Consider the following 15,547-nt stretch of genomic DNA (forward strand, 5'->3'; position numbering starts at 1 on the left):
GTAGTTTAATTTTATTTTTAATCTATAGTAGCTTGCAGATACCATGCAAAGCTTCATAAATGCAACTGTTAACTCCTCTACAGATGACGAGGAATACATTAAGAAGCTGTAACAAAACTGAGGAATTCAGATCACCCCAGATCTAACCCCACTCTCGTGCTAACAGGATTTTCCTCCTGAACAGACTGGTAAGATGAATCGAAGTGCCCATTTAGCGGTCGTTGCTCAAAAAAATGTTAATGAGGCGTGAACCTCTATGTGATTCGGGTGTCCCGACTGCCACGTTGGGCGGGCGCTGTAGACACACCGCCAATAGCGCACCCATTCGCCGCCAGACCCAAAGACTCCCCCAGGATTCTCTTGCCGTGAATTTGCTTCACAGCCTTAATGGCAATGTATTCTCTTGTTTGGGGTCTATTTACAGAATTGAGCAGAGTCTGTAATGGGGCCAATGGCCCACGAAGGGAAGAGGCTTTACGACATGAATGGCCTTTTCTGATTCTGTATTTTTTTCCTCCTTTAATGTGACATACTTCATGTGGTACTTTATGTGACAAATACAACCATTTTTTCAATGGAAAACAAGATTAAATAAATCACACCGCATTGCATCATTAAATCACTTGCAATTGATGTCATCATGATGAAAATAGATCTTTTGTGTTACCAAATAGAAAAAAGTTTTCCAAATACTTTGTTAAAAATGTAAAGAATGTTTCTTTAAATGTAACAAAAAATTGCCGGCCTATTGCTATTTGTTTGCCTTGTGTGATGGGATGGTTAAAGCACAGGATTAAAGTACTCAGCAAAATAGAATCATGTGACAGGTAGAAAAACACTGCAAGTATGTGTTTTTCTGTGCTGTCACAAACATATATATTGCACTATATATTGCAAAATAGTTTGTTTTAAATTCTAATTCTACCATCCCCCCATCTGCTCTGAATTCATTGACTCCGCTGGTGGAGGGGTTTTAGCTCTGCCAACGGTCCTCTTGTACCAGCTCATGGCCACAAATACAATTTCAAACAGAGGTCAATGGATTGCGATTAGGTTTAAGAATCTCGTCTGATGTTTTCCTTCCTCGTGCAGGGGCACTGAAGCTGCACCCCATCCCCTCTCTAGCTGAGATCAGCTGACTCAGCATAGGCCAAGGATTACATGTAGTTTGTATGGCTCTATGTTACATCATGTGGTATATTTACCCTCAGCCATTTTCCGGAGCATTGACCATTGCAATACTGATAAGATAGAGGCAAAAAAGGTTGCAATGGAGAAAGAGAGGTTGGAGCAAGGGATCACCGATCAAATGCCAAGCCTTTTCTTGTATCCTGTGCAAAGGAGTCAAAAGAGATGTAATGATTTGGCCATTGCAGTGCTAGATTATTGGAAATTGTGTGCACTGAGGATGTGTGATCTGAAGGAAACTGATGAATGCAGAGTGGGTTTGTCAGCAAAAGAGAGGATAAGGCTGGATCATGAATAGAGGACATCAATAATGTGAAGAAGGAAGAGAAAGAGCAGATCGCTGGGATTCCCTGATATAATGGAAAAAAGAATCAGCTGCATAGAGTAATTTGAAAAGAACCTAGATAGCCATGCACATGACTCTTCATTCTTGACTTCTCAAATACTAGAAACAGTCTGCTTCCAACCACCATGCCCCATCCTTTCATAAATGTAAACACTTCTATCATATTGTCCCATAATCTGCATTATTCTAATGAAAAAATACCTAATTTTTCAAGTCTTTCTTCGAACTTGTATTTCCTCATAACAGGCGGCATCCTAGTGAATCTGTATTGTATACCCTTATAAGCCTCAATATCCTTCCTATAGCATGGAGCCCAATACTTACACAGTACTCTAACTCAGGTCCTATTAAGGTGTTACATAGGCTCATCATTACCTCTTGGCTTTTATATTCTATACCTCTTGGGGTAAAACTTAGAATTCCATTAGCTATTTTTACAGCCTCATCAATCTTAGGTGCTGCCTTTAATGTCCTGCCTTTAATCCCTCTGCTCTTTCACAGCACCAAGCCTACTTCAATTAAGAGTATAATTACTGCTGTTCTTTTTAAAAACCAAAATGTATCATCTCACACTTACTGCCAGTTTTTAGCCTGTTCCCCCACCTTATCAATATCCTTTTGTAGCTTCCGTTGGTCTTCTAATTAATTATCTACACCTCCTATTTGGTATCATCTGTAACTTTCAACACTACTTCCTGTAAGCCTATATCCAAATCAGTGATATACAAAGTGAACGGAAGTGGTTCCAAGGACTGAACACTGTGGGACACCTCTACCAATTCCAGCCACTCTGAAAAGCTGCCGCTATCTCTTACTCTCTCTTTTTGTGGATCTATCTGTACCCTCCATCCTCTAGTCATCAATCCAATCAAGATTTTGCTGAAAAAATAAGGCGTCTGAACAAAGCACGCTGTTATTAATGTGCAAATTGGCCAGCAACTGATACCCCATAAATAGCGAATCGTCACAAGATGCTGGCTGATTTGCGCCGCTCCATGGTATCTAGCGCTTAACATCCCCATGATTTTCACAAAGTTGCTGGATTTGCACATCAATTGCACATTAAACTCGCCACAGAAAGTTAAGTCTTGTAATTAACAGCGTAAGTACCCTTTTAATGGTGTGATAATTGTTAATGACTGCCAATCAACCTCTCTTGCCCAGAAAGTTAACAATTATAAGTGCGGAGTCTCATTCCTTCAGGTAGTGAATTGGTTTAGATTTCAAAAACGTTGAATTTTCTTACTTTCTCTCTCTCTCTTAATCTAATCTTTATTTCCCTCTGTTTATTTCTCTTTCTGTACCTGATTTGACATTTAATTCATCCACCTTAATTTACCCTCCTTCCCAGTCCTTCCTCTGTTTATCTCTCAATTTAATCTCATTGCTTATGGAGATACATTGTTTGTCCCGTTGTTCACCAAGGTCCCAGATGCCCTGTTGCCCTCATTGCACCATTATCAGCTCGCAATTCCAGCAACTTTATGGGCAAAAATTTTTAAAAACCTAAATGTACAATTGTAAGTCTAATTAACGGGGCATGCTGCGAGATGCCCCACTCCAGCAAAATCTGGCCCAGTCTTGATCACTGACCAGTTTACCAGATCCAACTATTACACTTCCCAGCTCTCCTCTAATGAAGATAATACCACTTTTGGACTAGATCTGAATACTCACTCTTCTGACCAGAATTGGTGTTTTGACTGAGGTCCTAGTGCCAGTAAACATACCTGCTACATTAGCAGCTTGCTGTGGTGCGGTTGCTTGTTTTACTGCAGGCTTTCCAGTGGTTGTTTGGTCTGGCTTTGCCTGGTAATGAAAAGGGGAATAAATGAGCATTAGAAAACATTTTCTATGAAAGAACATTTCCATAGTGCCTTTCACGACCTCAGGATGTCCCGAAGCACTTTACAGCCAAGTTACACACAGAAAATTCCCACAAATAGCAATGAGATAATGACCAGGTAATCTGTTTTGGTGATGTTGGTTGTGGAATAAATATTGGTCAGGATACTGGGAGAAATCTCCTGCTCTTCGAATAGTGGCATGGGATCGTTTACACCCACCTAAGCGGGCAGACTGTTAATGTCACATCTGAAAGACAACACATCCAACAGTGCAGAACTCCCTCAGTATTGCTCTAGAGTGTCAGCCTAGATTATGTTCTCAAGTCTCTGGAGTGGGACTTGAACCCACCACCTTGTGACTCAGAGGCGAGAGTGCTACTATTGAGCCAAGGCTGACACTTGTCTAGAACTCAAGCTATACAGAATTTGTAATTCTGTTCTTTTTCCTATGAGATGAGAAATAATGTTGCTGGAGAACATTTTCATCTTAGGACCCAATAGTATATAGTACAACACAGGACAGATGCAGCTTGGAACTCCTCAATGTGCCTCAGTACCACCCTTGAAAGAACAGTGCCTACTGTATCTACACGAGGATAAGAAAGCATAACACAAAAGTCCATTCCTTTCACAGACCGCACTCAATGTGCCTTATGCAACTTATTTAATCAGCGGAATGTTCTGCAACATTTCTGCCTGGTCACCAAACACAGTTAAGCAAGATGCGCCACTGACACCTCTATTATTCAAGTTACTTTCCATAGTCCCATTAGCCCAGGAATGATCACGCTTCATTAAATATATCATGATCTCTGTATTTATCCAGCTCTTCTTAAAGGAGTTAAGCAACCCAGCATTTAACTGTTTTTACTGGGAGTTTGTTCTACATACCCATTACTTTGTGGGTAAAAAATACATTTCCCTCACCCTCCAATTTCTGTACCAGTCATCTTTCTCTCACCTGTCAAAACAAGTGGACTCAAGCACAATTGTGTTAAATTATTCGGAATTCTGTGTTGTCATCTCATATTGGAAAGAAATTTAGCAAAATTCTAACCTAGATGTATAAGTTATACTGGGAATGTCTGAAATCACTGCACCATTAGTCCCTTTGCAATCTTTATGATCAATACAATAAAGCCCTGTAGTTGTTTTAATGAGCTAACTAACAGATAGCAGGCCTCCTTTGGCATTTCTCATGGTGAGTTGAAGGGATATGCCATTTTATGATAGAAATTGGCTGGCAAAAGGATACAGCCAGCTCACACTAATTACACTGATAGGGCACTAAATGAGTGTGCTTCTGCAGGCAGCACTGGTTGGGGATGACAGCATAGCTGTGGCTATCTTTGGGATCAATGTGACTGAACCTGAAAGATGGTTATCGATCAAGTGGTGAGAGTTCAACGTGTGATGTCAAAGAAAATGCGAATATAAAGGGCTCAGAATAGGATTGGCTGCTGCCAATGAAATGTAGCCAGTTCTGAAGGCGATTGATTCGAAATTGTGCTGAATCACAGTCGGGCAGTGTGGGACCAGTTATGAGCTAGTGGGCTTCGATTTTCTGTTCATTTTTTCTATCCAGGATTGCATGGATCCTTTGAAGACAATTTTGGTTGGTGCAGGTCTGGTGGAGAAAAATTACCTGGTGAAGAGTCATAACTGAAAAGTTAATCTATCTCGTCAAATGCTGACTATTTCACTCTGCAGTTTTCCTTTTATTCTATGTATTCTGCACGGCAGAATTATTATTCCTAGAATTTCAGGTGCTTTTTAAAATAATTCAATAACACTTTACATGGCTGCAATCTGCCAAGTGATTGCTCAGCCATGTGCATTTATTGATTTTACTGTTCAGTCTATTGGGCAGTGAAATTATTGTTTAGCCTTGCAGAACAATTGCAGGATCATGTATAGGCTGGAGTTTATTACAAGGCACTGATACATTAAGGGGTTCAAAGAACTCTTTGATGTGGCTCTGCCTTGTAGCAAATTTCATAAGTCAGAAGAACACCATTTGAACGCCTTTGATGCATCACCGCTCTGAAATCACCTATTTAGTTCTCTGTGATGTAATGTAAAATGCAATTTTATTTTACAAAGGAGTAATGAGAGAAACTAACAGTTCAGTACCGTGGCAACAATTCGAATGCAAACATCAGGCTCCTGCATTTCTACCGTGTGATTCGTAACTAAGGTACACTGCACTAATGGCTCACACAAGTGTTACTTTTTCCATGCAACTTGCACAAAAGTAACTTGGTATCATTTAATTTAGAGTGCAATGGTGTTGTACTACGTGACTCACACTACAGTGGTACATTGTAGTGTATGTCATGTAGTACACCATTATACACACAAGAGTGATACAGTAACAGGTGTAGTGTACACACTGCAGTAATGCAATGCGTGACTCACATTTAAGGCTCTGTTAAACATTCATAAAATGAGTTACGTGTGAGACACATGTTAAAATAGAAGGGTGCAGTTTATTAGGCTGGTGTATTAATATTTAAAGTATTGGTAGGAACCCTGCTGATACAGATGTGTTTAAGTGCTGACAGAGACGGAACCCTGCAGTGATTTAGGCTCAGTCTGCAGATTTTAGGAGGTAGAGTGTCCAGGCTTTTTCTGATGCTGAATGTCTCCATTTACTATTCTGTTCCAGGCTTTGTGAATATTTTGTCAAACTAGTTAACACTGGGAGATATTTTCTTTCTGCTGAGAATGGGTTATTCATTCCTATCTTCTACATTTGTAGCAACAACTTGAATTTATATAGCACCTTTAACATAGCAAAACGTCCCAAGGTACTTCACAGAAAATTTGACACCGAGCCACATATGGAGATATTAGGACAGGTGACCAAAAGCTTGTCAAAGGGGTAGGTTTTAAGGAACGTCTTAAAGGAGGACAGAGAGGTAGAGAGGCTGAGGGGCTTAGGGAGGGAATTCCAGAGCTTAGAGCCTCTCTAGCTGAAGGCACGGCCGCCAATGGTGGAATGATTAAAATGGGGGATGCGCAAGAAGCCAAAATTAGAAAAGCGCAGAGATCTAGGAGAGTTGTATGACTGGAGAAGATTACAGAGATAGGGAGGGGCGAGGCCATGGAGGGATTTGAAAACAAGGATGAGAATTTTAAAATTGAGGTGTTGCTGGACCGGGAGCCAATGTAGGTCAGCGAGCACAGGGGTGATGGGTGAACAGGACTTGGTGCGTGTTAGGATACAGGGTGCAGAATTTTGTATGAGTTCAGGTTTATGGAGGGTGGAAGATGGGAGGCCGGCCAGGAGAGCGTTGGAATAGTCAAGTCTAGAGGTAACAAAGGCATGAGTTGACGCAGGGGCGGAGGCTGGCTATGTTACAGAGGTGGAAATTGGTGGTCTTGGAGATGGAGCAGATATGTGGTCAGAAGCACATTTCAGGGTCAAATAGGATGCCAAGGTTGCGAATGGTCTGGTTTAGCTGCAGTGAGAGGGATGGAGTCGGTAATGCCATAATTATTGGCAGCTGGCTTTACTGTAAACAAGATGGGCAGACCTCTACTAATCTTTTCCAATGCTAGTTATGTCACAAAAGCACTTTTTGAATGGTAAAAAAAGGTAATGTTTACGACTATCCAACTGTACAGTGGAAACCTTAGCTTTGATCATTTTCCTAATTCCCCAATCCAATTCCACAGTAGTATTTCCCAATTCCACCCAATCCCAGTGGCATTGACGAATTCCACCAATGCCCAAGTCACACCCTGATCCAAGTCCCAATGGTATTCTCTGACACCAATCCAGCTCCCAGTGTCATTCCCTGACCCAACTCCCAGTGGCAGCTCTGCACCACAGCTCATAGGAACAGAAGTAAACAACAACATGCATTTATATACAGGAAACTCTCTTTTAACCGGCACCTAAATTCCGGAAATCTCTCTTAACCGGCAAAATTCAGGAGTAGGTTCAGGTAAGTTTTACTATATTTTAGTTGCCGTGTAACCGGGGTTCCTGGATCTGTGGCCGTGTAACCGGGGTCCCTGCACCTGTGGCCATGCAACAGGGACTCCTGGATCTGTGGCCGTGTATGGGGCTCTCGTACCATGGTAAGTATACCTCTCTGTAATCCGGACTTTTTGATCAACCGGCACCACGCCGGTCCCGGATAAAAAAGAGTTTCCTGTCGTGCCTTTAATATAATAAAGCATCCCAAGGTGCTTTATAGGAGCGTTATCAAACAAAATTTGTCACCGAGCCACATAAGGAGATATTAGGGCAGATGCCCAAAAGCTTGGTCAAGAAGTAGGTTTTAAGGAGTGTCTTAAAACAGGAAAGAGGCAGAGAGGTTCAGGGAAGGAATTCCAGAGCTTAGGGCCTCAGCAGCTGGAGGCACAGTGCCAATGGTGGCACGATTAAAATCGGGGATGCACAAGAGACCAGAATTGGAGGAGCGCAAATATCTCGGAGGGTTGTAGGGCTGGAGGAGGTTACAGAGTTAGGGAGGGACGAGGTCATGGAGGGATTTGAAAACAAGGATGAGAATTTTAAAACTAACATGTTGCTCAACCGGGAGCCAATGTAGGTCAGCGAGCACAGGGGTGATGGGTGAACAGGACTTGGTAGGAGGCAGGGAAAAACTTTGCAGAATCTTTCGTCAGAAAACGAAATGAGTTGGGATAGTTCCATTACAAGCAGAACACAGGAAGAAATTAGTTTGATGGACTGACAGGCCTCTTTCTTTTTGTCCATGATTTCTTATATGCTTAAGTATCTGGGATTCCATAACCAGTTGATTGTATAGTGGGACCCTGCCCTACTCATGTAAATCCCACCCAGACCTACTCAATGGACCAAAAGTTCAGTAGTGGCAGAAATGTGGTTGTTATCTGTATTTCCAATTGTTTTGCCGGTTTTATAAAGGATTAGGAAATGTTTTCAAAAAATGTTGATGTTATACAATTATTCATAAGAAATATTTATTTTACAAAATTATCAATTTTAGCAAATTTGTGATGAGGAAAAGTCAGCTAACGTCATCCTGTTTTGACACTGCCATACTCCACTAACCTTCAATGAACAGGAGGCCACAGGTATATAGGTTCACCCTGTTGTTGCGTTTATTGCAATACTGGTTCAAGTACAGCAAAGGATCAAGGACATCTTCCTATCTTTGAGAACATTTGTAGGGTCCTCTGCACATGTTGTGTAATATCGTCACCTTCTCCAAACTCACTGCCCTACTAGAAGCTCAAAGTGCTGGATGGAGTTGGCGGTACTGGTCAACACAGTGTCATCTACCTCTGTCTCTGCCAGGCATGAGATTACTGACTTAAACTCATTAGCAGTAATGTAAGTTTGGATATTGAGCCATACCTGCTTCAGGCTGAGAGTGGGGCAGGGAACTCTGTCTTTACTAACATATTGATATACTTCTATTTCCCTAATCAGACTGATTTCCTGTTCTAACACCAAGAAGAGTAATGACAGAAGCTGGTACTTCCATCTCCTCTTAAGATTCTCCTGATCCAAGGATGCATCAGTGTAGTCACATTAGGGAGGCAAGGAAAGATATCCCTAATTGCCTTTCTATGATGAGATTTATCTGCATGGTGTGTTATGATGATGCCACTGTCAGGGAGTTTCTGCAGCCCTAAATGATGTGTTAGATGTGTGGCAAACTAAGAACGAAAAATTGTGAACAACTTGATGCTCAAACTGGGCTTTGTAGTGAATGCGAAGGGAGTTGAGGTTCAGGTTCATGGAAGTTCGGGGTAAAACAAATTTTCTGATTATTAATGGTAGCTTATACATCCCACTGGCATTGTTGAATCCAAGATTCTGAGGCATTCTGCTGTGCTTGTACCCATCATGGACAACTCCACATTCGCTGGAAGTATCTTGTTGTATGGCACCTTGTAGAATAGTTCTTTCTTGTTGTAGTTGTAGACTTGTTCTGGGGATGGGTCTTCCTGTTTGATTATCACCTTAACCTTTTTTTTTACCTGAAGGAGTTAAATAGCTTCTCTCCATGGATAGCTTTACAGTGTGATACTTTTTTGCATATATCCAGTCATCCTGAGCTGACTGTGAATTCTGAACTACTAATCAATGCTTTGTCATGCTTTAGCACTGTTACCCGTAATAAAGAACCACTAATAGGTGGCTTCTTTCCTGCTACTGTGTAAAGCACAGGAAGAATGTATCATCCAACATCGCATTCTGCACAGGTAGCCACAGTTTTCTCACGGCGAGCACGTCCTTCAAAGCACGTGTACTGCACTTTCCCTCTATTTGCCGCCTGTTCTGTTTCCAGTGAAGTGGACTTATATTTATAAGTGACCTTTTGTAATTTGTGCTTCCTACGCCTTGTACATACCTCTAGCCTTAATTTAACATATCTCTTTCTTGCTCTTGCAGCCAAGTGGAGTGGCCGATGACGATGCAGTCATGAAAGATGAAAACTGTGACAGCAATGTCCTGTTGCTGAGAGGTAGGCTGAAAATTAAGTACTTGATGCACCTGGATGAGGAAACCATTCGGGGCCCTGGATAATGGGTGGGCAAGGAGCCATGGGAACATTGAGGGCCTTTGGTACAGCACAGCTTTACTGTAAAGCAAATGCTAATTACTGGTTTATTTAAACAATTGCTTTTATATGTATATACATTCTTACATTACTTTATATGAATAAATTCCTGCTTTAAACTCCAGGTGGCTTATGAAAGTTAGATGTTACCAAAACAAACTGACAGTCTATGTGCAATGGGGAACTGCCCTTCACTACATTAAACCTCCAAGACAACATACATCTATGTGTCTGTCTCAGTCTGGCACAGTCAAAACAGTCAATCAAATTAGCGCCTGCACTATAACTCATCTGTAAGAATTATTACTCAGAACACTATGTTTCAGATCAACGTCAGCCTGTACAGATCCAAATCAGTCCCAATCATTATTTCTAACCATAGATGGGCTGGAAAATTTCACTTACCGATGAGTTAAATTCTACTTTTGGGCAACCTGAAAGCAATTACAACTTGCCAGCATTTTAATTAATACTAACAGAGAAATATAAGAAATGTTGTGTTCGGGAAATATTTCCAAAAAGGGAAAAGGGAATAATAAATGTTTCATCTTAAAAAAAAGCTTAGATTGAACACTCTTCAAGGAGCATTCCTTGAATATATAAGTTTATATTTTAGATTACTCTGATAACATTACAACATTTTTAAACCTTCTTTAAAATTTAAAAGTTGTTTAAAACCTTATATTCAGAAGCCATTCAAACTGGAAGGACCCACTTGACACCTGGTTTGAGCAGACTGATATTGGCTAGGGCAGCAGTGACAGTACTACAATTAGGCCGTGTCCCTCAGCCAGGGAGATGAAAGGCCAGCCATTGTTCCTGTTCCTGATCCCAATCCAGTGACCCGTGTCAGTCGATATGTGTACAAGACAGGACTGGGCTTGATGTGATGCCTCCATGGTGGAATAACCTGGCAACACTCAATATCTTGGATGATAACTTTGAGGAAGTACAGGAGAGCTGTCAGCACCTGTGGAATCGTATACCACGTGAACCATCACCTTTAGGAGAGACAGGGTCAAAATTGAGAAAAAGCAAAAACTAAGTTGCATCTTGTGATACACCTTTGAAATAGCTTGAACATTCTTAACCCTGATAATTAGATAGTAACCATGAATAAAAATTACCATGGCGGTGGTAGGCCTTGTTTGTGGCTGTTGTGCCTGGGGCTGGGGCTGGGGCTGGGGCTGTTGTTGCCCTGCTGGTTGATGAAGAGTCTGTTGCCGTGGTTGTTGTTGTTGCTGTTGTGGTTGCTGCAGTTGTTGTTGCTGTTGGGCTGGCCGTGGTTGTTGCTGTTGGGTTGGCCGTGCTTGTTGCTGCTGCTGTTGCCGTGCCTGTTGCTGCTGCGGTGCCTGTTGCTGCTGCGTTTCAGGTTGGCGTGGTTGCTGCTGCTGCAGTGGTGGTGCCTGTTGCTGCACTTGCGATGGTAGCTGCACTTGCTGCGGTTGTGGCTGCCGCACTTGCTGCGATGCTGACTGCCGTACTTGCTGCTGCGAATGATTTTGCCGTGATGGTGGTGGCTGATTGTGCTGTGACCGAATTTGTTGCTGAGGGGGCTGTTGTTCCGATTGTTTTCTAGCTGACTGTTGTTGTTGCTGCTGTGAGTGCTTCTGTGATCTCGGTAGCTCCGCGTCCAGGTGATGCCCAGAAGATGATCGAGGCTGGGTCCACTCGGCAGAGCCCAAGTGAGGATCTCGCTGGCTTTTCTGCTCTGTATGTTGGCTTCTTTTCTGCGAAGGCTGCTGAGAATATTGCCGGGATTCTTGGCGAAGCTGTTCTTTCGGATGCTGCTTTGATGATTTCCGTGAAGGCTCCTCAACTGCATGGCGCGACGAGTGTCGGGCAGGCTCTCCGTACTGATACGTAGACTGCTTTTGATGCTCCTTTGAGGAGTATCGATACGGTGAACGCTCTGCTGGTTGCCATGAATCATCTGGCGGCTCGTCATAGTCATGGCGCGGGTGGCTTCGGTGACTGCGCCTCTGTGAAGATTGTCCACCGTAATGTCTGGAACGCTCCCTTGGCTTTTCGAACCAGTCTGTCTCCTCTTGGCCCAAGTGATAGGCTTCAAAAACCAAAAACACATTACAGTCACTCTGTTCTCCCGTTGTGCCTGTGGTACCAAGACTGTAGCCATGCAAAGGTTCAATGCAGGCAGCTTGCCACATGCAGGGAGTTCCAGGATAAGTTATTTGACACACAGAATAAACCCACAAAACACATCACCGAACAAACATACCACCAACAGAAACAATGAGCTGTGCAGCATGCTTAAAACATTAAAAAAAGAGCACATACAAAGGGATAAAGGCACATGCCAATCAATTAGGCTTTAACCTTGTAAGAATTAAGTCTGTTTTATACATGCACATATTTACATTGTTGAAAAGATGTTTTTCTGTTGAAAACTGCATTAAGCATGCTTTGTAAATGATCTGTGTGTTAAGTTGATGAGATCACCAGTGATATTCTTTACCTTCACTGTCAGACACAGCACAGTGTATATCATCCATTACATAACCCTCATCCTCTTTGTAAGTATGGCTACGTGATGTCTCTTTCACATCCTGAACATCAGGCAGAGAGTGGCTGGAGCCAAATTGTGATCTGCTGTCTACAACATTTGGTGGGAGTGGTTCTCTAGAGGATCGTGCCACATTCATCTGGTTTCCCACAGGACTCAATGGGCTTTCCTCTTCAGATGCTTGGGCCCTTATTGGAGCACGCCCTCGACTATGGCCCATTCCCATCTTTTGGGACCTCTCCATGGTGTCTCTCTCATAAGATTTACTTCTTGGACTAGCTACTTCTTTCCCTGATTTTTCCATTCCATACATTGAGGAAGACCTTGATCTGTTGCCATTGCTGTACCCTCTCTCTGAATCTTCCACTGATTCTCTACTACCATGACCAGAATATCTCTGTTGGTCATAAATGTTCTTCTTGAGACCGTATGTTATCTCATCCTGAAGCTTCTGTGCCCTAAGTATTACATTGTTTCCTGCAGCTGAAGTTGTGACACTACATGAAGCAAAATCAGACTCCACATCTTTGGCTTCTTCTATAGGCGAAAACTTGGAGATTTTCTGTTCTACATTTTGCTTTCTGTGTTTGCTGCGCTTGGTGGATACTACAGCAGGAGCCAGTTGCTTTGATGAATGCTTTTGAGACCCATAAGAATAGTTGTGCTTGTCTGTGCGGGAGGAATGTTTGTGATTGTTATCTGCATAGTAATACGAGGATCCACTTGAACTATTTGATATTCTACCATGGCTATCTGAATTCCTTTGGTATCCATTCTTCCCTCGATGGTCTGATACCTGGAGGTCATACGTGTCTTCCTCTGATTCATCACCAGCTTTATTGTAAGCATGGCTTCTATTGGAATTAGTTGTCTCTGTGAAGTCATTCTTTTCTTTTGCATGCCTTGCATTACTATGCTGAGGGGGCTGTTCTACTTTCTGGCTTTCTGTTGCTGAGGAATTCTCTTTGGTCAATTCACTGATATCATCAATCATAACATAATTACGAGAAATATTGTGCTCTAGGTTTGCATACAGGGAGTCTGCTGTATAGTTAGTTGAAGGACTTTCTATTGCATTTCCACTATCAGCAACTCTCATCTCTGTATTCTTGTACTGATCATAGTTGTTACTCATTACTGTGGTTGTGAATACCTTCTCAGTTGGAGTTCCAGAAATAATTACGTTTGGATTACCAATTACTTCATAATTAGTGGGTATTTTCTGTTCAAGATCTGCTAACAATGTCTGCCTTGGTTTCTGGTGTTGTGTCGGGACGTTTGCCTGTTGCTGATACTGAGCAGACTGAAAAGAAGCCTGATTTGGATAGGTAGTAGGGGCATGGTATTGGTTAGGTGGCTGGAATCCAGTTACGTTCTGTAAACTGTTGTCAGTCTGGTAGTTTGTGTTCTGGGGATATGCATGTGGCTGATAAGTGTTTTGGGAATGCAAGGTGGGATGAGACTGAAAATTGTTTTGTGACTGGTAAGTGTTGGGAACTGGGTAGTGGGGTGGCTGATAACCTGCATGTTGGTAGTTTGTCAAACTCTGAGGAGTGGCCTGTGATGGAGGGTAATGTGATGATGTGGTTGGATGCTGTGCCATTGAGAATTCAGAATACTGATTAACTGGAGCAGTGTGTGGCCTTGTTAAGACATTGTTGCTGTTGTACGAAGATATTCGGATGTTATTGACTTCACTGTCTGACATATAGTCCCTGTCTTCTCCCAGGCCCCGTACGTAGCCCACATCTCGCTTTGTTGGTTCTTTGACAAAAGTTTCCTTTCTACGATTGATTCCCAGTTCTATGTAACGCAGCTTTGCATCAATTTCCTTTTCTTCCTCATCAAGCTCTGCCTGTTTCTTCTGGAGTTTGTTCGATTCTTGCTCTACTTTCTCCAGCTCATGGCTGATGTCCTTAAGGAGTTTATCACGAGTGACCTGGTCAGGCAGGGGTCCCCATTTACGAGGCAGTGAGCTCCCAAACAGCTGTGGGTGAAGTGGTGTACTGCCATGTATTATTTCTTCGGGTGGTGGACTGGGCAAGGTTCTCTTCACTTTCTTCATAGTGCTCTGCTGCAAATTTCCAATCTGAAAAACAAAATTGCAGATTTTCTGTTACCTCTGTGAACTATGTCATGTCCTTTTGATGTCTGCCATGAATTAATTATTTTCCCACAAAAAAACATAGATAGAGATTATCCTAAAACCAGGGGAATTGTCTCATAGAATAAGCATAAATAAACATGCAGCAAGCTGTTCCAGTTGGGCTATTCCCTAATATATAGCTATAATAAGAGAGCACTGAATGAAAGTTCCAGTAATAACATAAAATACAAGGCTTTGGAGCATGCTCTCTCATTGTGACCTTAAGTCTAACACTATCATGGAAATAAATTGTTGGGCTTCCCACAACAATCTATTCATCTGGTAACAATCTGTAGAGTAAAATTAAAAGAAAAACTCAAGTAGCACTCCCTTCTGCATATAAGACATGTTCAAGATTCAACTAATTAGATAACATTGTACCCTTATTTTACACAATCTTGGAGCACACTAGAAACAAATTAAACAGTATGCAATATAATCTGTTAGCTGGTGGCATATCCACTATCCATGTACTCAATTCCTTGGCCTTTCAGAATTGAGATTGCAACTTTGAGCTGTTCTTTTTTTGTTCGGAACTGGGGACAGGATTGCAACTCCAATACCCAATTTTGACTTTCAAATCAGTCAAATCTCACTTATTTGGATAAGATCATTAATGTTAGATATTTTATTCAAATAACCTGTTTGTGTATTTATTACAAGATAAAACACAGTTCTACTCACTTCAATTGTTTTGCAATTATCATCATCACAATGTTTAATTATTGCAGCTATCAATGTTTTCATTGTCAAGTCTCCCTAATATTATTTGAACGGATGCAGTGCATATTTGTGCATTTTCTTGCTTTTCTGTAACTGACAGGGAGAACACTTGTGATGCCTCACCCACACTGCATGAGTAACAGCCAAGATGTTCATCCACTAGGCGAAGAACACCTGAGATGCTTCATCCATACAACATGACCA

The 15,547-nt window shown here is 41.9% G+C and overlaps 1 protein-coding gene across 1 annotated transcript in view; it reads right to left on the reverse strand.

The window, feature by feature from the left end:
- Positions 1-15,547, reverse strand: part of LOC147110961 (protein bassoon-like) — a gene marked incomplete at its 5' end in the record, with an annotated part of 318,704 nt that overhangs the window by 226,975 nt on the left and 76,182 nt on the right. Inside the window, 3 exons of the mRNA XM_085999989.1 lie at positions 3,265-3,343; positions 11,078-12,015; positions 12,427-14,587. Coding sequence (XP_085856115.1) covers positions 3,265-3,343; positions 11,078-12,015; positions 12,427-14,587 — 3,178 coding nt within the window. The remainder of the gene's footprint in view (positions 1-3,264; positions 3,344-11,077; positions 12,016-12,426; positions 14,588-15,547) is intronic.

Source organism: Somniosus microcephalus, chromosome 11 (genome assembly GCF_052327205.1).
Source record: "Somniosus microcephalus isolate GS21.2 chromosome 11, FLI_Smic_1.0, whole genome shotgun sequence".
Lineage (NCBI taxonomy): Eukaryota > Metazoa > Chordata > Chondrichthyes > Squaliformes > Somniosidae > Somniosus > Somniosus microcephalus.